Source organism: Rana temporaria, chromosome 1, assembly GCF_905171775.1.
Source record: "Rana temporaria chromosome 1, aRanTem1.1, whole genome shotgun sequence".
NCBI classification, from domain to species: domain Eukaryota; kingdom Metazoa; phylum Chordata; class Amphibia; order Anura; family Ranidae; genus Rana; species Rana temporaria.
The window spans coordinates 686,472,880-686,498,626 of record NC_053489.1 but is presented as its reverse complement, the minus strand read 5'-3'; the positions used below and the strand labels follow the sequence as shown (position 1 = coordinate 686,498,626).

Sequence of the window (25,747 nt, the reverse complement as noted above, 5' to 3'; positions counted from 1 at the left end):
TTTTTTTTTTTATAAACAAATGACTTTATGGCATTCTCTGCATGGTCAGCTCCCCCCAGCCCCCCTTAAATTCATGGCTCCTGTTTATTCAGCGCTGTACTTATGTGCAGCAGTGCTCTCTCCCTCTTCACACAGTACACAGAGGCACCAGTGGGAGCCATTTGTTCCTGTTGCAGTCAATCGAATCCTGTGAAGGAGAGCATGGGGGCAGGGCTGAGCCACACGCACAGAGCCTGGCTTGGATGCCGGCCAGCATGAGTGCCCCCACAGCACATGCTACAGGGGGAACTTAGAAGAGGAGAAGCGGATAGCAGCGACGGGAGATACCAGAAGAGAAGGCAAGGGGCTGCTCTGTGTAATACCATTGCATAGAGCAGGCAAGCATAACATGTATTTTTTTTTAAAAAGTCCACCTTTATAACTGCTTTAATCCAACATACCAATAACATTTTAAATGTTAAGCCATATGTTAAGCTCATGAAAACTTAATATAACCAATGAGTTTTTTTTTAATGAAGTAATCCCTAAAGAAATACATTCTAGGGGGACCACAACTCCATTGGGACAGTTCTAAAGTTTGAGGCGGTTGCAAAATCCTATGACTTTAACCAAAATATGAACAGAACACACTATGAATAGAAATTCCTATCCAATTTATTTAAAAAAAATTGACAAAAAAAAAAAAAAACACACGGAATATAGTCAAAGTGTCAATTTTATTATCAGATACAATGCATGATTTTGTGATTTAAAATAAGTTTAGATAAACATTGGAACCCCTTTACCAAAGACCCTCCCCCTCAAAATGATCTCCGTAAAATAGAAAAACATGTAGATATGGATGATAACCCCCAACCATCAGAGTCAGAACCCAAGCCCAACCATCAGAGTCAGAACCCAAGCCCAACCATCAGAGTCAGAACCCAAGCCCAACCATCAGAGTCAGAACCCAAGCCCAACCATCAGAGTCAGAACCCAAGCCCAACCATCAGAGTCAGAACACAAAATGTCCACCTTCCAATTGCATACATAAGATGTGTATCTAGTGATCTAGTGATGGTCACATGCAGATTTTTTATTTTTTGGACATCTCTTATTTTTAATATCCTCAGATGGTTAAAGGAGAACTACAAATCGATGAATCTCTCCGAGAACGACCTTTGTTTGTCCTAATGGCCTTCTATACAAATGTTATCCAAGTTGCAGACATTTTGTTCCATCTCACTCCTGGTTACTCCTCCAAACACATTGTTTGATTTTGTATTTCATCTGGTCCAGGCTGTTCTCCACATTTTTCTTCGCTATGTCGAGCAATTTTTTCATCATAGAGTCGTCATAGGAATGAACACGTGTGGCGTACGTCTTGATCAATGTCTTTATTTTTTCAGCATCTGAAAAAAAAAAAAGTCATGTGTATATCAGAATGTACGGGATAAAAAAAAAAATAAAAAAAAATAAAAATAAAAACTGAAATATCAATGAGATTTTTTTATTTTAAAAATGTATACATCTTAAATGGGCCTGCATGTATATCATTTATATATATATATATATATATATATATATATATATATATATATATATATATATATATATATATATATATATATATATATATATATATATATATATATATATATATATATATATATATATATATATATACACACATATACATATACATATACACATACACACACACACACACACACACACATTTCTCTGAAAATAAGCCCTACTCCGAAAATAAGACCTAGTTAAAGTCCTTGTAAAATCATGTAATCCTTTCTGTAAAAAAATGTGCCGTGTTTTTTATTGTGAAAAATACCTTTTTTTTTTTTTTAGAGGCGCCGCTGGGCAATCATGTGACCTTCAACAGTTTTCTCTCGGCCCCTCCCTGTGCATTTGAGGCTGACGGGTCATGGCCTCAACTGCTCGTGTTCGACCGGTTTCTCTGGCAAGACTAAGCAAGCACAATGGGGGGGGGGAGAGATGTCTGTGGACATTACAGAGAGGGGGGGAGATGTATGCGGACATTAGAGCGCGGGGGGGGGGGAGATGTCTGGATATTACAGTGGGGACTATATATGGTGGTGATCCGAAAAAATCTATGTGCGTTATAATCAAAATTTGTTGATTATTCGATTAAAAATAAAAAAATCGATTAATCAAACACAACATTTTTAATCAGTAACATCCCTAGTATTTTCCACAATAAAGTTACACAAGGAGAGACACTGCACATTAATCTTTTTACAGAATGGATTACATGATATTACAAGGTCTTTAACTAAGGTTTGTTTTTATGATTACAGAATTTCACAATGCCGACTCCTAAGCTGACAGCGGGGGGAACTTTTTTGTACATACTGTAAATAGATAGCAATCCCCTGAAGAAAAAGCCCTAGTGCTTTTTTATTTAGCCCAAATAAATAAAAGACCCGGTCTTCTTTTCGGGGAAACACCGGCATCTATCGGTAACGAGAACACGTTTAGGGGGGGGGGGCGTATGCCCCTTTATTAAGCTTTTATAAAGGGGATGCGCCCTTGAAACTTGTTGCCGTCATGGTTACTAGCGCATTCTTTGTCATGATCTTAACTAAAGCTCAGAAAAAAAAAGAGATTTTTAATACAGCTTACCTGTAAAATCTTTTTCTTGGAGTACATCACGGGACACAGAGCGGCATTCATTACTATATGGGTTATATGGAGTACCTTCAGGTGTAGACACTGGCAATCTCAAACAGGAAATGCCCCTCCCTATATAACCCCCTCCCATAGGAGGAGTACCTCAGTTTTGTAGCAAGCAGTATGCCTCCCAAAATGGTCCTCAAAAAAGAGGGGTGGGAGCTCTGTGTCCCGTGATGTACTCCAAGAAAAAGATTTTACAGGTAAGCTGTATTAAAAATCTCTTTTTCTTTATCGTACATCACGGGACACAGAGCGGCATTCATTACTATATGGGATGTCCCAAAGCAATGCTTACAATGAGGGGAGGGAGAACATCTCCAAGACAAAAGGATTTAATTTAGAGATATACTCAAATCATAATAAATCCAACTTAGTTGAGAAAAATAAAATTTTTAAATTTAACTCGAACAAGAGGAGCCCCCGGAATCCGAGGGTCTCAAACTGCAGCCTGCAGCACTGCCTGCCCGAAGGCAGTATCAGTATTCCTTCTTACGTCCAACTTGTAGAATTTTGTAAACGTGTGGACAGAAGACCAGGTTGCCGCCTTGCAAACTTGAGCCATAGAGATCTGGTGGTGTGCTGCCCAGGAGGCGCCCATGGCTCTAGTAGAATGAGCCTTTAATGATACTGGAGGAGGCAACCCTTTCAAGCCGTAGGCCTGAGTGATTAATTGCTTAATCCACCTAGAAATGGTGGACTTTGCAGCTGCCTGCCCCTTCTTGGGCCCATCCGGTAGAATGAACAGCACATCTGTCTTCCGGATCTTCTTTGTAGCTTTAAGATAGGCCTTCATGGCCCTGACAATATCCAAGGTATGCAGCAACCCTTCCTTTCTGGAAGTAGGTTTAGGGAAGAAGGATGGTAATACCAAATCCTGGTTCAAATGAAAACTGGATATGACCTTCGGAAGGAAGGAAGGATGAGGGCGGAGAACGACCCTGTCCTTATGAAAAACAAGATATGGTTCCTTACAGGATAAGGCTGCCAGCTCCGAAACTCTTCTTGCGGAAACTATGGCAACCAAAAATACTAACTTCCTTGTCAGTAGAACCAAGGAATATCAGCCAACGGCTCAAACGGTTGTTTCTGTAAACTTGACAGAACAAGATTTAAATCCCACGGACAAAGCGGGGATTTAACTGGAGGTCTAATACGTAAGACCCCTTGAAGGAAGGTCTTAACCAGCGAGTGGGTGGCCAGCGGCCGCTGAAACCACACTGACAGAGCAGAAATCTGTCCTTTGATTGTGCTTAATGCCAATCCTTTATCCACTCCTAGCTGGAGAAAACTTAATACTCTATCGATGGTAAATTTGCGAGAAAGCCATCGCTTGGACTCACACCAGCCTACATAGGCCTTCCAGACCCTGTAATAAATCACCCTAGAGACCGGTTTCCTGGCTCTGATTAGGGTAGAGATTACTTTCTGAGACAGACCTCTACCCCTGAGAATCAGGGATTCAGCTTCCAGGCCGTCAAATTTAGATGCCGTAAGGCAGGGTGGAGGATCGGACCTTGCGATAGCAGGTCTGGCCGTAGAGGAAGAGTCCAAGGGTCTCCCACTACCATCCTTAAGATTAGTGAGTACCATGCCCTTCTGGGCCATGCTGGAGCTACCAGGATGACTGGTATGTGCTCCACCCGGATCCTGCGCAGCAGGCGGGGTAGTAACTGGAGCGGGGGAAACGCATAAAGAAGTTTGAACTGATGCCAAGGGCAAACCAACGCATCGGTTCCGCAGGCCATCGGATCCCTTGAGCGGGACATGAACCTGTCTAGTTTCTTGTTGAGTCTCGATGCCATGATATCCACGTCCGGCACTCCCCATCTTTGGCAGAGTGCTTGAAAGACTAGTGGATGCAGAGACCATTCCCCCGGCCATAGAGTCTGGCGGCTTAAGAAGTCCGCCTGAAAGTTGTCCACTCCTGGAATGAATATTGCCGATATGCAGGGCACATGAGCCTCTGCCCATAGAAGAATCAAGCTCACCTCTCTCTGAGCGGCTTGACTCCTGGTCCCCCTTGGTGATTTATGTATGCCACGGCCGTGGCATTGTCTGATTGAATTCTCACCGGGAACCCCTGCAATTTTGACGTCCAAGCCCTGAGGGCTAGTCGAGCAGCTATGAGCTCCAAGATGTTGATGGGCAACTGCTTCTCTGGCTTTGCCCAAGTACCTTGGCGAGTGCAACCATCCAAAATTGCTCCCCAGCCCGTCAGGCTGGCGTCTGTGGTCACTATCTTCCAAGCCACTGGGCTGAAAGACCTCCCCTTCAGTAGATTCTGAGGGTCTAACCACCAACACAGACTTTGTCGGACTCTTGATGAGAGCGGCAACGGGATATCCAAGGCCTGTGGCCTTCTGCTCCATGCTGACAGGATGGCTGCCTGTAGGATGCGAGTGTGGCTCTGGGCGTATGGTACCGCCTCGAATGTGGCCACCATCTTGCCTAGTAACCTCATACATAGGCGAATAGTCGGTTCTTTCTTGCTTAGAACCAGTAGGATTAATTCCTTGATGGCTTTTACCTTCCTCAGAGGTAGGAACACTCCTTGTTGTTCTGTGTCTAATCTCATGCCGAGATATTCCAACTGCTTTGTGGGCTGGAAAGCTGACTTTTCTCGATTTAGGACCCAGCCGAACCTCTCGAGGTATTGGACCGTGAGGGCCACTGCTCGCTCCAAGCCGGGAGACGAGTGATCTATGACTAGGAGGTCGTCCAGGTATGCTAGGATCGTGACCCCTTGGATCCTTAGTTTGGCTAGGATTGGAGCTAGGACCTTCGTGAACACCCGGGGGGCCGTAGCCAACCCGAAGGGAAGCGCCATGAATTGGAAGTGACGCGAAGCCACCATGAAGCGTAGATCTCTTTGATGTGGCTGATAAATTGGAACATGAAGGTAGGCATCCTTTATGTCTATGGACGCCATGAAGTCGTCCTTCTGGAGTGTGGCAGCTGCTGACCGCACGGATTCCATCCGAAATGAGCGGATCTTTAGATATGCATTTACCATCTTTAGGTCCAAAATTGGCCTGACATCTCCATTGGATTTTGGGATGATGAATAGGTTGGAGTAGAAACCCAGCCCCTGTTCCAGGACTGGTACCTCTACTATTACTTCCTGGGAAAGTAGATGATCTAATGCCGATCTTAATGCGGCTCCCTTTTCCGGATCGTTTGGAATCCTCGACTTCTGGAAATGAGGAGGAGGAAACCTTAGGAAATCTAATTTGTAGCCTGTGGCCACGGAAGACCGTACCCACTCGTCGGGAATGCTGGCTTCCCAAATCTCTGAAAAGAGTCGCAGCCTTCCCCCCACCTTCGTGGGTGGGGGCGCCCCTTCATAAGGTTGGCTTGGGGGCTGGTTTTGCTGGTTTGCGAAACCACTGCCTTTTGCCTCTAACAGCCTGTCCTTGTGATCTGCTGTTGAAGCCGAAGTTTGCTTTTGCAGGAGGCCGTCGATACTGCTTGGCATTAGAGGGCCCCTGCCCAGGGGAATACCGTCGTTTAAACGCAGGTCCCTGAACCTTCTTCTTAGTTGGCAAGAGAGTACTCTTGCCGTTTGAAATGGTCTGAATGTATTTATCTAGGTCTTCTCCGAAGAGTCGTCCTCCATGGAAGGGGAACCCTACCAGGAGCTTCTTGCATGGGGGCTCAGCCTCCCAGCTTTTTAACCATAAGAGTCTTCTCATATGGATAAGGGATAACGATAAACGTGACGCTTGCTGGATAGAATCCTTGATTGCGTCTACCGTAAAACATATGGCCTTAGGGACATCCGAAAATTTTTCTGCCTGCTGGGCCGGAATAAGTTTAAGCATCTGCTTAAATTGATCCGATAATGCTTGAGCGACCCCAATCGCAGCCACAGCTGGCTGTACTACTGCCCCTGCAGTAGTGAAGGAGTTCTTAAGTAGTGCTTCCAAGCGCTTATCAACTGGATCCTTGAACACCTGTATGTTTTCTACAGGGCATGTTAACGATCTGTTAACACATGAGATGGCTGCGTCCACTGCAGGAGTAGCCCATCTTTTGGAAAATTTTTCTTCCATAGGATATAGGACAGAGAACCTTTTAGGTGGTAAGAAGATCTTATCTGGCTTGTTCCAATCTTGGAACAAAATTCCCTCTAATAGAGGATGGATCGGAAACACAGCATTGCTTTGAGGCGCCCTCAGTGAGCCCAAAGCTGAAACCGTCGATACCTGGAGATCTGGTACTGGCAAGTTGAATGCCCTATGGACCAAGTCCGACAATCCTTGAATCCACCAGCTCTCCCTCAGGGAGACTGCCCCAGACTCCTCTGTATCCGGGTCTTCGATCCCTGAACCTACTTGGTCCTTGTCCAAGAGGTCGTCCAATTCCCCTGAGGAAAGGACCTCCTCTTCTGAGGGTCCGCGCTCGGGCGACGGAGATCTATTCCGCTTACTGCCCCGCATAGCTGCGGCTATCATTTTTCCCATGCTTTTCTGCATCTCTTTTAAAGAGGTGAGTAATACCTCCTCCGTGACCATCTTAGGGTTGGACTGACCCGCATCAGCTCCAGCCCCAGATCCCGATGGCCCCAAGGCTCCCGGATGCCATGGTACAATACTGAGGTACACCTGCTACCTATTGGTATTTGGAACTATAAAAGTTAATTGTCCAAACACCTGTTTGGGGGATAAAAAAATGCTTCCTCTCCCCTAGATGACTTTTTTTTTTTTTTTTTTCGTTTTTGTTTCAAATCCAGGAAAGAAAAAACATTCTGTCCCCCTGAGTAGTATTGCAAAGAAAAACTATGAGATGGAAAAGAAACAGCCTATTTCTAGGCTTGACAAAACAGTCCTCTGAAGACTGCAATATCCTTTCTGGCCACTGTGTGTCCTCGGCGCCCCGTGCTGCCGCTCTGGTCTTTCTCCTCAGTTCCAAAGTATTGATGGAACAAACAAGGAAGGGCCGCCCCTTCCTTTAAGCCACTGACCCGCCCTTCCCCCCCAGCAACCTCAAACAGGAAATGCCCCTCCCGACAGGGGGAGGGGATTTTGGGAGGAAGGGACCTCTCTGTTCCAGCAAACTGCAGCCTGCAGCCTGGAACCATGAGGAGGCCAGCGTTTTGCCTGCTTGCAGGCTCTGAGGAGGAAGACTGAATGGAGCATCGCCTGGAGGCCTGCAGGTAAGCAAAGCTCTCTGACACACACATATATTTTTATATAACACAGGCCCCACTCAATGCTTTTCCAACACTACAAGGGAGGTCACATCTTATGGGGAATAATACATAGAGAGCCATCCTATCTTTATGATATGTGACTAGTTTGCCAGATGCAGTGCATAACTTTAGGCATGTCCCCTGTGACCCCCCAGAAAAAAACCTGCTAAGAACCAAGTTCCGCAAGTTTTCCCCTCACTTACCTGCTCCATGCCGCAGGACTTTGCCAAGCAAGAGGCCCAATCTTCCCCCATCTCCGTGGGGATGTCTAGACCTTCAGGCCCTGGGTTCCTATGAAGGATCCACTGTCCTGGGCCCATATAGCACCCTGGCAACAGAAAACTTTAGGTACCCAAAGGTTTCTAAGTTCTGGGCCCAGGGTCCAGCTCTCTAAAAAGAAAAGCATTATGGGCTATACCCCAAGGGTTTGGGGTCCGGTTACTGACCACTTTAGCGCTGAGGCTTTTTTGGACAGAACCGGTAGCTCACCTAATCCCAAGGATGCGGAGGCAAGCTAAACCATGACTAACACCTAAGACACTGGCGTAAAAACTGAGGTACTCCTCCTATGGGAGGGGGTTATATAGGGAGGGGCATTTCCTGTTTGAGATTGCCAGTGTCTACACCTGAAGGTACTCCATATAACCCATATAGTAATGAATGCCGCTCTGTGTCCCGTGATGTACGATAAAGAAATATATATATATATTTATCTCCGATTTCTGAGCTTTAGTTCATGACAAAGAATGTGCTAGTAACCATGACGGCAACACGTTTCAGGGGCGAATCCCCTTTATAAAAGCTTAATAAAGGGGCATACGCAACCTAAACGTGTTGTCCTCATTGTTACTGATAGATGGCAAGCGGTTATTGGTGACAGGCGGCTGCTTTGTGCTTGGTTCTCGTAGTAGCCACGAGCTCAGCCAATAGACGTGTACAGAAAGAAAACAAAAAAAAAAAGTTTTGTTTCAATGCATTATGTTAAATTTGTTTAAATTGTTTTTGGAATTTGTTTATTCGTTTTCAAATTCAAAAGGTTTTTACAATTTCCAAAGAATAATAGAATAGAAAATAATATTGAAAAAAATAGAATAGGACTAGAAAATAAAATCTAATCTAATATTATAGAGTCAAACAGAACAAAATCTGATGGAAAATAAAAACAGAATAGAAAAAAAAAAATATAGAAAAAGATAACCATCTTCTGAAATTTGAATAGAAAATAATGGAATAAAAAATAGAAAAAAAAATAACCATTTTCCAAAATTCAAACAGAATCAATTTGAATAGAAGAGAATGGATTAGAATAGAAATAGTATAGAAAACAGAATAGAATATAAAGATGGTTATATCTATAATCTATTCTTTTCTATTCAAATTCCGATTCCATTTGAATTTTGGGAAATGGTTATATTCTTTATTTTTTTTTTTATTATATTATTTGTGTTTATTCTATTCCAATTTATTCTTTTTGAATGATTGTTATATTCTCTCAATTTTATTTTTTATTTTTTTCACTATACTATGCGTTTTTTTTTTCTATTCTATTTTTTTCTATTACCGTATATACTCGAGTATAATCCGACCCGAATATAAGCCGATCACAAAAAAAAAAAATGGGAAAACCTATTGCCTCGAGTATAATGCCGTGTACACACTGTCGTTTTTTGTGATGAAAAAAAAAAAAAAAAAAAAATTTTTAAAACGTCATTTAAAATTACCATGTGTGGGGAAAACGTTGTTTTATGTCCTCTGAAAAACGATAAAAAAAAATTCGAGCATGCTTCAATTTTTTATGTCGTTTTTCAAAACGTCGTTTTGTGTGTCATAACAAAATGACAGTGTGTAGCTAAAACGACGTTTAAAACAACGTTTTTAAACCCGCGCATGCTCAAAAGCAAGTTATGACGCGAGCTTGAATGGAACAGTGCCGCCGTACGTGCTGAACGTAACCACTCTTTGCTACAGCATTTTGAAAAAACGATGGTGTGTATGCTACGTCGTTTAAAATGAAGTTTGAAAAACATTGTTTTTTTAATGCTCAAAAATTTCGTTTTTCTTCCCATCACAAAAAACGACCGTGTGTACGCGGCATAAGCCTAAAGTGTCCATGTGCATGCCTCACTGTGCCCATGCCTAGACTGCCATTTAAAGCGGGAGTTCACCCAGTAATCTATTTTTTTAAACAATCCCCTTAGCTTCCTGCTCGTTTTGTCTAGGGGAATCGGCTAGTTGTTTTAAAATATGAGCCGTACTTACCGTTTACGAGATGCATCTTCTCCGCCGCTTCCGGGTATGGGTCTTCGGGAGAGGGCGTTCCTTCTTGATTGACAGTCTCCTGAGAGGCTTCCGACGGTCGCATCCATCGCGTCACTAGTAGCCGAAAGAAGCCGAACGTCGGTGCGGCTCTATACTGCGCACCGACGTTCGGCTTCTTTCGGAAAATCGTGACGCGATAGATGCGACCGTCGGAAGCCTCTCGGAAGACTGTCAATCAAAATAGGAACGCCCATTCCCGCAGCCCATACCCGGAAGCGGCGGAGAAGATGCATCTCGTAAACGGTAAGTACGGCTCATATTTTAAAACAACTAGCCGATTCCCCTAGACAAAACGAGCAGGAATCTAAGGGAAAAAGTATATTGTAGGGGTGAACCTCTGCTTTAACATGGGAGTCTATGGAAGGGGTATGGAAGGGGTGCCCAGCTTTAAAAAAAAAAAAAATAAAAAAAAAAAAAATAAAAAAAATCGGTGCTCCCCGGCCGTAGGTCCCCCAAACAACAAACTTTGCACACTTGTAGAGGAGAAATGGGGCTACATGTGTGCTAAGCTCCGGGTCCAGGGGACCTACGACCGACAGGTACCGGGTCCCCAAAGTCACCAGAGAAATGACAGTTTAACATGGGAGTCTATGGAAGGGGAGCCCGGCTTTGAAAAAAAAAAAAAAAATAAGTGCTCCCCGGCCATAGGTCCCCCAGGCAACTTTGCACACTTGTATAGGAAGGGTGGGGCTACATGTGTGCCAAGTTTCGGGTCCAGGGGACCTTCAACCTGCCGGTACCGGGTCCCCAAAGTCCAGGAGACTTTGGGGACCCGGGGACCAGGAGACAAAGTTGAATTGATTGTATTTGAACTTTGGAAAATGGTTATATTCTTTCTATTCACTTTTTTTATTCCATTTAGAGTCTAGAATATTATTTTTTCTATTCCATTTTCTTTTGTATTCAAATTCAAAAATGTATTCCATTTGAAATTCAAATTTCAGGAGACTTATTACTATTCTATTTTTTTCTATTATATTCAAGTCCATTCTGTATTTTCTAATCCATTTTGCTCACATTATATTTTTATATTCTTTTCTAGAATATTTTTTTCTGTTCTATTCCTTTATTTTCTATTGTATTTTTATTTTGTTTGGAAAATTGGAAAACTAAATCGAAAACTATTTGAATTTCGTTCAAATTTTTTTTTTTTTCGTTTTTCGGATTCGTTTAAATTTGGAACCACTAGGATTCAGAAATTCGGATACATCCAAATTTCCGAAAAATAAAAAAATTTGGCTGAATTTTAATTCAGAACTCAAAAAATTGCACATGTCCATCAGCCAATCCATCCAGTCCCTTCTAAGCTGAATGTGCACTCCGATCGATCTTTAGCCCATCATAGATTCCAATAAGCCGCCTGCCCGAAGACCGCCCACAACCACCGGCCAGGGTTGTGGGGAAAAGGCTCTTGCCCTTGAATTATTCCCCCCCCCCCCCCCCCATCATGGGCATGAGTGGGGCCCCATATCAAGTTTTGCCTAAGGCCTCACAAAGCCTAGAGCCACCTCTGATAAAGGAGGTGCCAAAAGGAAAGCCTCCCCCTCCCCACAGGCCCATACCTACCTCCTGGCTGTCTTGTGTCGCCACAATTGCATATCACAGACTTGAATGAGACTTACCTGTAGAGCAAGAAGAAGGGTCCCGTTCAAGTCTATTGGTAGGTGCTTACTGACCAATACAAGAGGTTTGCTGGCCGAGATGCAAACATAAGGGGCAGCAACCATTGGAGCAGGGAAGCACAAACCTACAAGGGAAGGGGGGGGGGGTAATTCAGCTACGCGTCTTCAGGGTGTCTATGAAGGGGCTACATTTGTTGCAAGCCTGATTGGACCCATCACTGCCCAACCTCTCCCCTTGATCCAATCAGAGAAGGCTTTGCATTCACTGCAAGAATACCAAATGATCTCTGAATGGTGAACGAGTGGCCAATCTCATCATCACAATGCAACAAGGCAGCCTCTCAGCATGAGGCCAGGGAGATAGCGGTGATCAGAAGTGTAGTGGTGTCTACCAGTCATTTTTGGCTTCTAGAGGGTCCCCCACAGGGATACCGAGTTACATTGGCCCAAGCTGAAACTATGTAACACTTCATACAGTGGAACCTCTGATTACTCGCATAATCCGTTCCAGGAGAATGCTCGTAATCCAGAGTACTCGCATATCGAAGCGAGTTTCCCCATTGAAGTCAATGGAAACGAAAATAATTTGTTCTGCTTTGACTTCAAATGGCATGCAATACCGCATGTGGCCAGAAGCAGGGGCGCCAGAGAGCCTTGTAAACACTGGAAAAGGGCCGAGGACACCTCGGCTGAACTCGGAAACTGAGTATTTTGGAGATTTTCCTGAACTACTCCAATTGGTGCCCCCCACACCTCAGGCCAAACGTGGTATTTCACACCGCTTTGGCTTGAAGCCGGCTCGTTTTGCGAGACAACACTAGCAAACCGAGTCAGGTTTTTTTTTTAAATACAGCGCTTGTATTGCGAAATGCTCGTTAACCACGTTACTCGCAATCTGAGGTTCCACTGTACTTGGAATTTACCCTCCTAATACAGAGCATGAGACAATTGAATGAACATACAAGCCATATTACAGGACTTCTCTGTGAACTCACCTCCACAGGTCTGGGTGTTGAAGAGAGGAAAGTGCATCACATCGGGAATCTCTTTTCCATCTCCTTCAAAGACGTAGCAGCTTTTTGTTGGAGGGTACTCATAACTTTCTTCAGTGTTCGGAAAGGGGATCTTGTGCTCCTCACAGTATTCAGCAGTTTTTTTCAAGGTCTAGTTAAACAAAAATAAATAATCAAATAATAATCATATAATAATAACAAACGGGAATGGTTCCAGCTGATTGGAGAAAAGCCAGTGTAGCTCCAATATTTAAAAAAGGGCCAAAAAACATCCCTGGGAATTACAGACCAGTTAGCCTAACATCAATAGTATGCAAGCGCCTGGGGAGGGGATGATAAGGGTCTATATACAAGATTTTAGTAATGAAAATGGTATCATTAGCATCAGGGGGGTACAGGCAGTACACTTGCAAGGGGCCCGGAGGTCCCCAGGGGCCCGGATGGCAACCCCCCCCTTTTTTTTTTTTTAGAAAAAAATATATATTTTGATTTTTATTAAAGGGACAATTTTTTTTTTTATATAAATGTTTATTTTATTGTGTTTTATATATTTTTTTAATTAAAGGGCCCAGAGGTCCCAGATGGCAACCCCCCTTTTTTTGTAATTTATTTAAAAAAAAATTGTATATGTACATACATACATACATACATACATACATACATATACACACAAAAATATATACATACACACATCTCCACTGTAGCCCGCTCCACCCCAGAAGAAGTGTTGTGACACGAAACGCGTCGGGACGACTCCACGACTCACTTGTATATACAAAAACATGTGATACACTTACATGTAGGCTGAAGTAACAGCTGTAATAAATCTTTTTATTGGTTTAAACAAGATTACGCTATGTGGCCACTGTTCTGTCCTATCTCTTTATATTATTGACATCATTTGAGAGACAAGCTCTGGGATTTCATTTTCCATCACATGCCTTCTTCAGAGGTCACGATGTGCATAATAGCATGATCCTTCCATCTACTGTTGGCAACCATACTTCATACAAGCTCGTTTTGACTTGGAGGCATATGTCCCCCTAAGTCCATTTGTTCCGGTAAGCCTTCATTTCTACTGGTGGCGGGTCATCACCGTTCACGGAAGAAGTTATTCATTTATGTTTTGACAACCCTTCACTTATTCACTTGGTGGAATATCATCACATATGGACTTTGTTTTATTTTTCATATTTTTGTTACCAAAACCAATCTATTAACCTTCTATGAGGAGGTGAGTTGCCATCTGGATAAAGGAAGGCCCGTAGACGTGGTGCATCTAGATAAAGGAAGGCCTGTAGACGTGGTGCATCTGGATAAAGGAAGGCCCGTAGACGTGGTGCATCTAGATAAAGGAAGGCCTGTAGACATGGTGCATCTAGATAAAGGAAGGCCCGTAGACGTGGTGTATCTGGATAAAGGAAGGCCCGTAGACGTGGTGTATCTGGATAAAGGAAGGCCCGTAGACGTGGTGCATCTAGATAAAGGAAGGCCCGTAGACGTGGTGTATCTAGATAAAGGAAGGCCCCTAGACGTGGTGTATCTAGATAAAGGAAGGCCCCTAGACTTGGTGTATCTGGATAAAGGAAGGCCCGTAGACGTGGTGCATCTAGATAAAGGAAGGCCCGTAGACGTGGTGCATCTAGATAAAGGAAGGTCCGTAGACGTGGTGTATCTGGATAAAGGAAGGCCTGTAGACGTGGTGTATCTGAATTTTGCAAAATCATTTGATAAAGTTCCCCATAAATGTTTACTGTACAAAGTATAGTCCATTGGCATGGACCATAGGGTGAGTACATGGACCATACGGTGAGTACATGGACCACAGGGCGAGTACATGGATTGAAAACTGGCTACAAGGGCGAGTTCAGAGGGTGGTGATAATTGGGAAGTACTCGGAATGGTCAGGGGTGGGTAGTGGGGTCCCCCAGGGTTCTGTGCTGGGACCAATCCAATTTAAATTGTTCATAAATGACCTGGAGGAGGGGTAAACAGCTCAAGTTCTGTATTCGCGGAAAATACTAAGCCAAGCGGGGCAATAACTTCTCTGCAGGATGTGGAAACCTTGCAAGAAGATCTGAAAACAAATTAATGGGGTGGCAACTACATGGCAAATGAGGTTTAATGTAGAAAAATGTAAAATAATGCATTTGGGTGGTAAACATATGAATGTAATCTATACACTGGGGGGGGGGGGGGCGGGGGAGAACCTCTGGGGGAATCTAGGATGGAAAAAGGACTTGGGGGTCCTAGTAGATGATAGCAGCAGCTTGACATTGCTGAGCCTAACAAAACAAACAGAATATCTGCATTAAAACGGAAATTAACTCCAGAGCTAAAACGATAATTCTCCCCTCTACAAGACCCTGGTCCGACTGCACCTGGAGTATGCCGTCCAGTTCTGGGCTCCAGTCCTCAGGAAGGATGTACTGGAAATGGAGAGAGTACAAAGAAGGACAACAAAGCTAATAAAGGGTCTGGAGGATATTAGTGAGGAGGAAAGGGGAGGAGCTCTGAATTTATTCTCTCTGAAGATACAATAAGAGAGGGAGATGATTTCAATTTACAAATACCGTACTGGTGACCTCACAATAGGGAGAAAACTTTTCTGCAGGAGGGAGTTGAACAAGACACGTTGCCACTCATTAAAAGAAAAGAGGTTTAACCTTAAACTAAAAGTAGAGGGTTCTTTACTGTAAGAGCGGCAAGGATGTGGAACGCATGCAGAGCTTCAGCCCGTCAGTGGGGATGTGATGAATTTTGTTTCCCCGCAAAGCACATCCCTTAAAGGGGTTGTAAAGGTACAATTTTTTTTCCCTAAATATCTTCCTTTCCCTTAGTGCAGTCCTCCTTCACTTACCTCATCCTTCCATTTTGCTTTTAAATGTCCGTATTTCTTCTGAGAAATCCTCACTTCCTGTTCTTCTGTCTGTAACTCCACACAGTAATGCAAGGCTTTCTCCCTGGTGTGAAGAGTCGTGCTCGCCCCCTCCCTTGCACTACAGGAGAGTCAGGACGCTCTCTACGTTGCCAATAGAGGAAGGAGCTGTGTGTTAGTGGGCGTCCTGACTCTCCTGTAGGGTCAAGTGGTTAAAAGTGGAGTTCCACCCAAAAATGGAACTCCCGCTTTAAGCACTCCTCACCCCCTTACATGGCACATTTGGCATGTATTTTTTTTGGGGGGGGCGCATCCTCTGTCTGCTCAGGGACCGCGTAGGAGACTCCTCCTCTCGCCTTAGGCGGCCCCTCCCATTAGACCACAGGCGTCAAACACAAGGCCCGCGGGCCGAATCTGGCTCTTCAGGCCATTTCATGTGGCCCTTGCACCTCTCCTGTAGCTTCAGACGAGCTCCAGCCCTCATCTGGTCCTACTCCAGACCCTTAATTTTTGCTTTCAAGCAATGCATCCAGCTTCCTACCAGCAGCAGCATAAGGAAAGGGGGGTGCACTGTGATGTAAGGGAGAGTGGGGGACTCAACTTCTGATGGTGGGGCTCTTAAAATCAAATGTAAAGGATGTGCTGGACAGCCAATCTTACAGATACAACCGACCCTTTTAGGGGAATCGTAATGCGGATGCAGCCCATGATGAAATAGAGTTTGACACCCCTGCTCTAGACGATCTCCTGGGACACGTGACAGGTTCCAAGGGGATCGCCTGTCCATGCCTAGAGCGCAGCACGACTCACGCATGCACAGTGCGTGGCAGGCCATAAAGCTGAAAGCTGTCAGGGCCGGGTGCCCACAGTCTGAATGGAGGCGGGAAGAGGAGCGATGCTCCGGGCGGCCGCAATGCTGGACCGTGGAGCAGGCAAGTGTCTGTTTATTAAAAGTCAGCAGCTACACATTTTGTAGCTGCTGACTTATCATAAAAAGGCTGGAACTCCACTTTAAAAGAAAAAAAAAAAAATGTCCATTGTAAATTTTTCATTGCTGAATATTTTTTTTTTTTTTAAATAGTTTTTGCATTGGTACATGTTCCCCAGGGCAGGGCCCCCCCCCCCCCCCGTCCTCACCCCCCAATGCTAGATATGTGATGCCCCCTTGCCCGTTAGTCCAAAAAAAATTCACTTTTAGCTTGTCTCCCATTGATTTCAGTGGAGTTCAGGTTTGGCATCTTTGAAGTTCTTTGACCAACGCTTGAACCAAACCCAGGGCAGCTCCGCTCATCCCCCCAATCATTTCACCACTTGTGTTTTTTCAAATCAGTTTTATGTCCGACGTTGGCAAGTTGCATCAAATATCGTTACCTCGAATGGATCTCCTTGACTGAAGTCGAAAGACAAAATCAGATCTACTTTGCGATAAGGAGGCAACACCAACGGGTACGGAGTATTAATTTCCAACCCGGCGTCCACCAGACTGATTTGCTTTGTGCCAAAGAGGTGGGAGCCTTCCGGGATTTTATCTGGGAAATAAAAAAAAAAAATCTATGAAAAATAGTAAAACAAAAACATTTGTGAGCATGTTATCAGTATGACCCATTCAATTCTGGGCACTTTCACCCCCTTCCCAACCAAGGACACTTTTCAGCGCCGTCGCATTTTGAATGACAGTTGTGCAGCCATGCAACACTGTACCCAAACATTTTTATCACCCACAAATGGCGCTCTCTTTTGATGGTAATCACCGCTGGGTTTTTTCTTTGCTAAAAAAATAAAAAAAAGAAAAGTTTTAAAATGTAATAAGTAAATAAGTTTTCTCCTTCACTGACCAGCACTGGTGAGGCAGCACTGATGAGATACCAATATGCAGCACTGATGGGCACCAATTAACATTCCTATTGGGCACAGGTTGGCATCCCTGATGGGTCTGCACTGATAATCACTGATTAAATCAGTGGTGACATGATCAAGAAGTTCATCTGGCCCTCCCCTTGACTTAAGACCCACTTAAAGGGTAGAGTGGGTAGGAAGGTGTGACCATGGAACCCAGAATCCCTTGGAAAGGTTGGGAAACCATTGTTTCAGCTCCCCATGCACCCCTAATAATGCGGTACGAAAGTTTGGGACGTCCGGGATCTCCGCTACCGCCGTAGCACAACCTTGCGTTCCCAGCTGCTAGCTCCATAGGTCGAGGAGCACATCACGTGACCGGGTACCGCCTCCGACGTACGTTTCGTTAGTTGAACGTCTTCAGGGGGGCGTGCCCGGTCACTGAAGCATCATGGTATATGTAGTCTCAAATGACTACTCATTGGTCCGTATGGGGAAATTTTATTTAGAAAGCAGCCTCGGTGCCGTTAGGTTTAAAACATTACAAGCTGCTACACAGTAGCTGAGAACCACTTAATTACAAAAAAATATAAAACATAAAAGCATATTAATAAACCTTTTAAAAATGGCTGGCAGAATGCAAAAGAAAACATAAGGGAGACAAGTGCCACCCTCGCATCCCTCCGGACGTGCATCTCAATCTACCATTGACCAGGGTATGATGGGAGGCGGTATGTACAGGAGAGGAATGTGGAGAGAAAGATAGTTGGCAGTATGTAGAGTGTGAATGGCAAGGTTGGGTTACAGTATGTACAGGAGAGGAGTGTGGAGGATATGACAGTGGGTAGTATGCACAGCAGAGGAGTGTGGAGGGTATGACAGAGGGTGGTATGTACCGAGAGGAGTGTGGAGGGTATGACAGAGGGTGGTATGTACAGGAGATGAGTGTAGACTGTATGATACTGAGCAGTATGTACATTAAATGAGTGTGGAGGGCAAGACAGTGAGCGGTATGTACAGGAGAGGAGTGTGGAGGGTATGACAGTGAGCAGTATGTACATGAGATGAGTGTGGAGGGTAAGACAGTGAGCAGTATGTACAGAAGAAGAGTGGGGAGAATATGACAGTGGGCAGTATGTTCAGGAGAGACTTGGAGGGTATGACAGTGGGCCCTATGTACAGGAGAAGAGTGTGGAGAGTATGACAGCAGGCACTATGTATAGGAGAGAAGTGTGGAGAGTATGTACAGGAGAGGAGGATGAAGGAATCTGGGAAGGAAAAATGTAAAAGGTTTGTGGAAGGATGTTTAGGAAATGCGTAGTGGTTAAGCGGGTCATACATGGATTGAAATTTCGCCAATTAAGCAGAGACCAGCCATAGTCAATCTATGTATGGGCTAGCTGGTTTTACACAAGTCAATTATCTGACTTGAGTACAATCAGCCCGTCAGGTTTTTCCCAAAACAATCAGTGCTGCCGGCTATAGTTAGTAACACTGATCATTGTATTCACAGGCAGAACACAATAACACTGCAGGAGTGATTCCCCCATCCACAGGTCAGCAGGTGAGAGGGTGTGTGGGGGACAGGCTGGGGAGAGGTACTAGTCAGTCCCTGGGAAGGCCCTGGCTAGTGTCAGAGCCAGATACACACAGGTTACATACGCCGCGATCGTTCGAGCGAGAGCAATAATTCTAGCACTAGACCTCTTCTGTAACTCTAAACATGCAACCTGTAAAATAAAATTAAAGCGATAGATAAAAATAGAAATATAATGTTTGAGGGTTTTGAGTAATTTTCTAGCAAAAAAACAAAAGATGATTTTTCCATGTAGGAGAGAAGTGTCAGAATCGGCCTGGGTGGCGAGGGGTTAATTACCATACATAATATACAAATAATTATTATAAGCCCTGTGATCTTATCTCTCAGTCTGCTGCTGCAGAGAGTGTCAGCTTGTATTTAAACTGGCCGCTCTGTATGTAGCTTCTGACAGGCTGCTCAAGCAGCACCCATATCTCCGGAACTATAAATGATAGGAGCCCCATTTTTTGACCAGTGGTGGGGTGGGTCTTCAGCTACATAACCCCCAATGTGGGGTCTCTGTGACCCCGGGTCGCTGAGCTACAATCCTCTAAGTCTTTTTTAAAAAATTTTGGGCAAATGGGCCTATCTTGAGGAAGGGGCCTGGAGCTGCAGCTCCAATAGCCCCTATGTTAATTCGGCCCTGGTCATCACACCTAGCCACTAAGCTGCCCTCTAACCTTGCTGCCATTGGATACTGAAAAGGTTGGGGGGGGCATATAGACCATATAGATTTATGAATCCTATCTGGTTATCAGTCTAAGTATTAGAATTAGAGAACGTTCTTCGTTACAATGTCACACACAGGCTCACCTTTGCATTTGTAGAGGAAATTGTTTAATGTTCCCCATTTCCAGTGCGCAAGACAAGATGTGAGGTTCTTTATCACTTTAGCATTCATATAGACATCTAAGAGAAAAAAAAAAAAAAAAAAAAAAAAGAATTAAAAAAAATTCTTGAAGCAGTCTATAAACCGTTGTCAGATGACAAATTGGTATTAACTTTGGGCAAAACGGCACACGTGATCCACATGTATTTGTAACCCCCTAAATCAGTGGTGGCTGGTGCTCAATATTTTGGGTGGGGCGGCAAACAAACCTGCCCCACTCACAACTGACACCGCCCCCCCCCCCACACAGGGGATGGACAGGAAGGTGGCGATCGGACCGTGGGCCATGATCATAGGTGGTGGTGCGCCCCCCTTACTTGCACTAGCAGCCCCCCTCACCCATACCAGAAGGGGGCCATCCATGTCCTTCAATGAGGAGGTGGTGCTGGATCCTGGGTAGGGCTCTAGTAAGCTGCCCCTCCACCCGCTGCAGCTTGCCTCCCGGGTGAACAGGTAGTGGGTGCCGAGGCCCAATTGGCCAGGGAATCCTAAAATCCCCTTCCCGATTGGCCAGGCAGAGGACGACGTTTGAGAGCCCACCCTTTTTTTATGCCAATTAGAGTCTCAAGCTCTAATTATGTGCTTTAACCACTTCCATACTGGGCACTTAAACACCCTCCTGACCAGACCAATTTTCAGCTTTCAGGGCTCTCACACTTTGAATGACAATTACTCAGTCATGCAACACTGTACCCAAATGATTTTTTTGTCCTTTTTTCCTCACAAATAGAGCTTTCTTTTGGTGGTATTTGATCACCTCTGGGTTTTTTATTTTTTTACCTATTAATGAAAAAAGACCGAAAATTTTGAAAAAAAAAAATTCTTAGTTTCTGTGATAAAATTTTGCAAAAAATTAATTTGTCTTCATAAATTTTGGCCACAATTTATACTGCTACATGTCTGATAAAAATAACCCAAATTTTTGGGAAATTATTTGGTCTGTGTGAAAGTTTTAGAGTCTATAAGCTATAGTGCAAATCATAATAAATGATCACATATGATCACACCTGATGTACTGAAGGCCTATCTCATTTCTTGACACCCTAACAAGCCAGGAAAGTACAAATGCCCCCAAATAACCCCTTTTTGGAAAGTAGACATTCCACATCAGGGGTTTTAGGAGCATAAATTGCACATCTAACTAGTTGACTACCTATTACACTTTTGAAGGCCCTGGAACACCAGGACAATGGAATTACCCACAAAATGACCCCATTTTGGAAAGCCAACACCCCAACGTATAATCTATGAGGCATAATGAGTCTTTTGAACGGTTCATTTTCTTCCTGAATTTTTTGAAATATGTGGGAAAAAATGAAAATGCATTTTTTTTTACACAAAGTTGTCCATTGATAAGATATTTCTAACACATAGCATGTACATAGCAAAAATGACACCCCAAAATACATTCTGCTACTCCTCCTGAGTAAAACGATACCCCATGTGTGAGACTTCTACACAGCCTGACCACATATAGAGATCCAACATGCAAGGAACACCGTCAGGTGTTCCAGAGACACATAGTATGCACATACCAAGAATTACACCCCAAAATACATTATGCTGAGCAAAGCGTAAACAAAAGATTACCTGTGGTAATAGTAGCACAGTTCTACACAGCAGGATAGCACTGGTCCAGGCAGCAGGCAGGGACTTGGTCAGCAACGGCATACACAATTGTCCAGACAGGGATACTGCAGGTGGTCAGTTCATGCAACAGGCAGAGGCATGATGGCATAGGTCCTACAGGCAGCAGGCAGCAGTAGGGCCTTGTTCAGGACAGAATGGGGACAGGGGTAGAGGCTTCTCCCACCCAAATCTCTTTGAAGCCTCCGGGCAACCAGACCCTAATCTAGGATGAAAAAACAAAAAAATAGTTTTCTTCATCTAGAAAAACTTTTCTGGAGCCCCTCACATATGTGAGACCCCTGTGTTGAATCCCTCTAGTCCAGTAGCAGGGTACAAGATCAGTCCATGAGGCAGGCAAAAACATGGTCAAACAGTCCGAGGTCAGTTCCATATCGGGCAGAGGCATTACAGAATCGTTAGGCAGAAGAATGGTCGAAAAACAGTCCAGGGTCAATTCCACATCAGGCAGAGATATTACAAAATCATTAGGCAGAAGCGTGGTCCAATAACAAGCCGGGGTCAGTTACAAAAGCAGGCAGTGGCATAAGGGGCGAGAAGGCAGGAACGTAGGATTACGTTTACCATACTAAACTAATACTTTAGTTTAGTATGGTAACGTTTGAAACAATCAGTTACACAGAGGCCTGGTTGTGAAGGACACTCGGAACAATAATAAACTGTGTCTCGTCTGACTCCTCCACTGGCACACACTTTACATTTTTTTTGAGCTCGTCGGCCTGATGCTGTGGGAGGGACCTTATCCGGGAAGTGCCGTTCGGAGAGCCGACTTAGAACATCTGATCGGATGTTTTGGGGTAGGTTGGTCGGGAATATCAGGGTAGTGGTAATTTCCTCCAGGTAGCCAAGGAAGGGTAGGGGGTTTTGGGTGGATTTGCGGTAAATAATATGGGAGTTGTAGACGGCCAAATGAAAAAAATAAATTGCTACCTTTTTGTACCAATGGTACGTGCGTCTTGTGGCAAGGTACGGTTCCAACATTTGATCATTTAAGTCGACTCCCCCCATGAACGAATTGTAGTCCCGAATGCAGGTGGGTTTTTGGATGGTGGTGCCACGCCTTCTGCGGGTTTCAACAAAAGAATTGTTGTGGATGGAGGACAACATGTATACGTCTCTTCTGTCCCTCCACTTCACTGCCAGAACCTCCTTGTTGCGCATACTTGCCGATTCCCCTTTCTTCAGCTTTGTATTCACAAGGCTTTGCGGAAAGCCTTTCCGGTTCTTTCTGGCGGTGCCACATGCTGGCGTCTTCTTTCGGTGCAGGTTGTGGAACAGAGGAAGAGACGTATAAAAGTTGTCCACGTACAGGTGGTATCCTTTATCAAGGAGGGGGTTGATGAGTTGCCAGACAACTTTCCCACTTGATCCCAAGTAGTCTGGGCAATCGGGGGGATTCAGCTGTGTGTCCTTCCCTTGGTACACCAAAAAGGAATACAGGTACCCTGTGGCTCGTTCGCAAAGTTTATAAAAACTTTCACCCCATAGCGGGCCCTTTTGCTGGGTATAAATTGTTTGATTTTTAGTCGGCCACAAAATTTTACTAGGGACTCGTCGACACATACGTTTTGTTCCGGGGTATATATTTGGGGGAATAATTGCGAAAAATAATCTAATAAGGGGCGAATTTTGAAAAGCATGTCAAAATTTGGGTCATTTCGGGGAAGGCACTTGGTATTATCATTGAAGTGGAGGAACCTCATGATTATAAAATATCGGGATCTGGGCATTATTGCGGAGAAAATTGGCATGTGGTAAATGGGGCGTTTTGACCAAAAGGAATGTTTTTCATTTTTTGGGTTGAGTCCCATGCAAAAAGTGAGGCCTAAAAAAATCCTGAACTCATCAACTGTAAGGTCTCTCCACTGGAAGGGACGGGCATAGGACGATGTGGGGTTGTTGGTGATAAATTGTTGGGCATATAAGTTGCACTGGGCCACAATGCTAGAAAGCAGTTCCTCAGGGAAAAATAAATCGAAAAATTGAATTGGGGAAAATTGTCCGTGTTTACCTGGACTCCTGGCTGGGCAGTGAAAGGGGGAATGTTGACTTCTCCGGAATTTGTAGATGATTGGAACGTGCTTTAGTTTTTTATAATCCTCCATCAACTGCGAGTATAGGAATGTGTATAAGGGGCCATGGGCGTCTGCTGAACTTTTTTCAGGGGGGGCATCATTTTAAGGTCATCCATGCTCGGTCCCTTTTTGACAATGTCATGAAGAAGAGGGGCTTAGTCATTGGTGCGGGTACAGCGTGGCTCTCAGGTTGGTGCGGGTACAGCGTGGCTCCTCTTAAGGGACTACACTTACCGCCACTCTTAAGGGACTACATTTCCCATGATGCCCCCAGTATCTTGTGATTGGCCCTCTGCTGTGGCCAATCATGGCAAGGAAAGCAGGAAGCAAGGCAGCGGCACGGCAAATCCAATTAGAGCCGCTCTCTCTCTTCTAGCTCCAGCTGACAGAGAGGGGGCGATATACAGTACAGCCAGCGGCTCTCCTCTCCCTGTCACAGCGCCGCTGCCGAGTTCTCTGGTAAATGGAGCAGCGGCGCTGTGACAGGGATATGAAAAAAGCCGCAGGCTGGCTGTACTTTATATCTCCCCCTATCGCCCCCTCCCCCTCTGTCAGCTGGAGCTAGAAGAGAGAGCGGCTCCAATTGGATTCGCCATGCCGCCGCCTTGCTTCATGCCTGCTGTTTTTCTCCCCCGAGGATCATGGCACTGGTTTCTTGCCCTATGGAGCAGACGCCCATGTAAGGGGTTTGTCTTCGGGTTACATAGGAGGGGATTTTTCAAAGTAACTGTTAAACTTCAATCAGGTTTAGTGTATTTGCACAAAACATTTGTACAAATTGTTTATTTTTTTATCCTACATTTTATACCTTCACAAAGCTCTCCCTCTGATCACACAGATATACTGGAGTGTGATTGGAGATGTGGACCATCAATGTGATCCATTGTATTACATGAGAGGTCTTCACCTGAACCAGGAATTTATCAATCTGACGTTTTATTTCTGAATAGAACAAGGGGCGTCAGTATCATAATTTTATCCAACACTATTACTACTACTATTAATCACCATAATCACTCTTACTATTGATATTTCTATTTTTGTGAGGCATCTGGGACCGCCCACTTAGGTGGGGGGAGTTTTGATGGCCCCTGGGAGGTTCTCCACGGCTTGCAGCTGGTTGGGCACTTGTATGAGTGCTCATATGTATATAAGGGGAGCCTTTGGAAGGGTCTACACTGATGGGCTCTGATGAAGAGACGTCTGTGTAACCTCGAAACGCATCAGCCAGCAGTGACACGCCTATATCCTCCCCAGAGTGTGGTTTGAGGGGTATCCATTACAGCGTTGTCGATAAGCCTGTTATGTTGCTTTCCTTGTGAGTAGTTTTCTATTACATTTTTATTCTATTAAATTGTCAACGGTAACACACTAGGCTGGTGCGCCTTTTTCCTTTTTCTTTTTTGCTACCAGGATATTCCATCCATGAAGGGCAGCAAGGCCACTGTTACCGGTTCTGGCACTTTTCCCATGGAACACTGACTGTTGAACAATCCGCTCGTGTGCAGGAGTTTTTGTTTTCTGTGTTCTTTAAGTAGGCGTCAGTATCCCCCCCATCTTATAATTTGGATTCCCCCCCATTACATACCTTGTAAATATTCAGACCAGGATTTTTCTTGGACCGCTATGATAAAGTAAAAAACAAGACGAAGACGTCAGCATCACCCCAAACATAATAATAATAATAATAATAATAATAATAATAATAATAATAATAATAATAATAATAATAAAGTACAGAAGAACATCAGACACTTTTCTGCAGAAGTCTATTTCTGAATTGCTGGAACACCTATCAAATGTCACATGAAGAATGATGTCCTGTTGGGAACTCTAATAAAGTCTAGGAAACCCGAACATCAAAAAAATCAACAGTCCCCATTTTTAAGGTTTATATGCAAGTTATTGGCAAAAAAAAAAAAAGGTATGGGGGCATGGGCACTGCCCTGGGGGACATGTATCAAAATGTATGTATATAATTTAATAATATATACAAAAAAATAAAAA

General features: G+C 44.2%; 1 protein-coding gene across 1 annotated transcript in view; it reads right to left on the bottom strand.

Annotated features, from left to right (window-relative positions):
• Positions 1-697: 697 nt before the first annotated feature.
• Positions 698-25,747, bottom strand: part of LOC120924719 (cytosolic phospholipase A2 gamma-like) — an 83,847-nt gene continuing 58,797 nt past the window's right edge. Inside the window, exons 14-18 of the mRNA XM_040335735.1 lie at positions 25,329-25,364; positions 19,943-20,038; positions 17,086-17,243; positions 12,819-12,987; positions 698-1,391 (exon numbers count right to left, since the gene is read on the bottom strand). Of these exons, the coding sequence (XP_040191669.1) occupies positions 1,222-1,391; positions 12,819-12,987; positions 17,086-17,243; positions 19,943-20,038; positions 25,329-25,364 (629 nt within the window). The 3' untranslated portion in view covers positions 698-1,221. The remainder of the gene's footprint in view (positions 1,392-12,818; positions 12,988-17,085; positions 17,244-19,942; positions 20,039-25,328; positions 25,365-25,747) is intronic.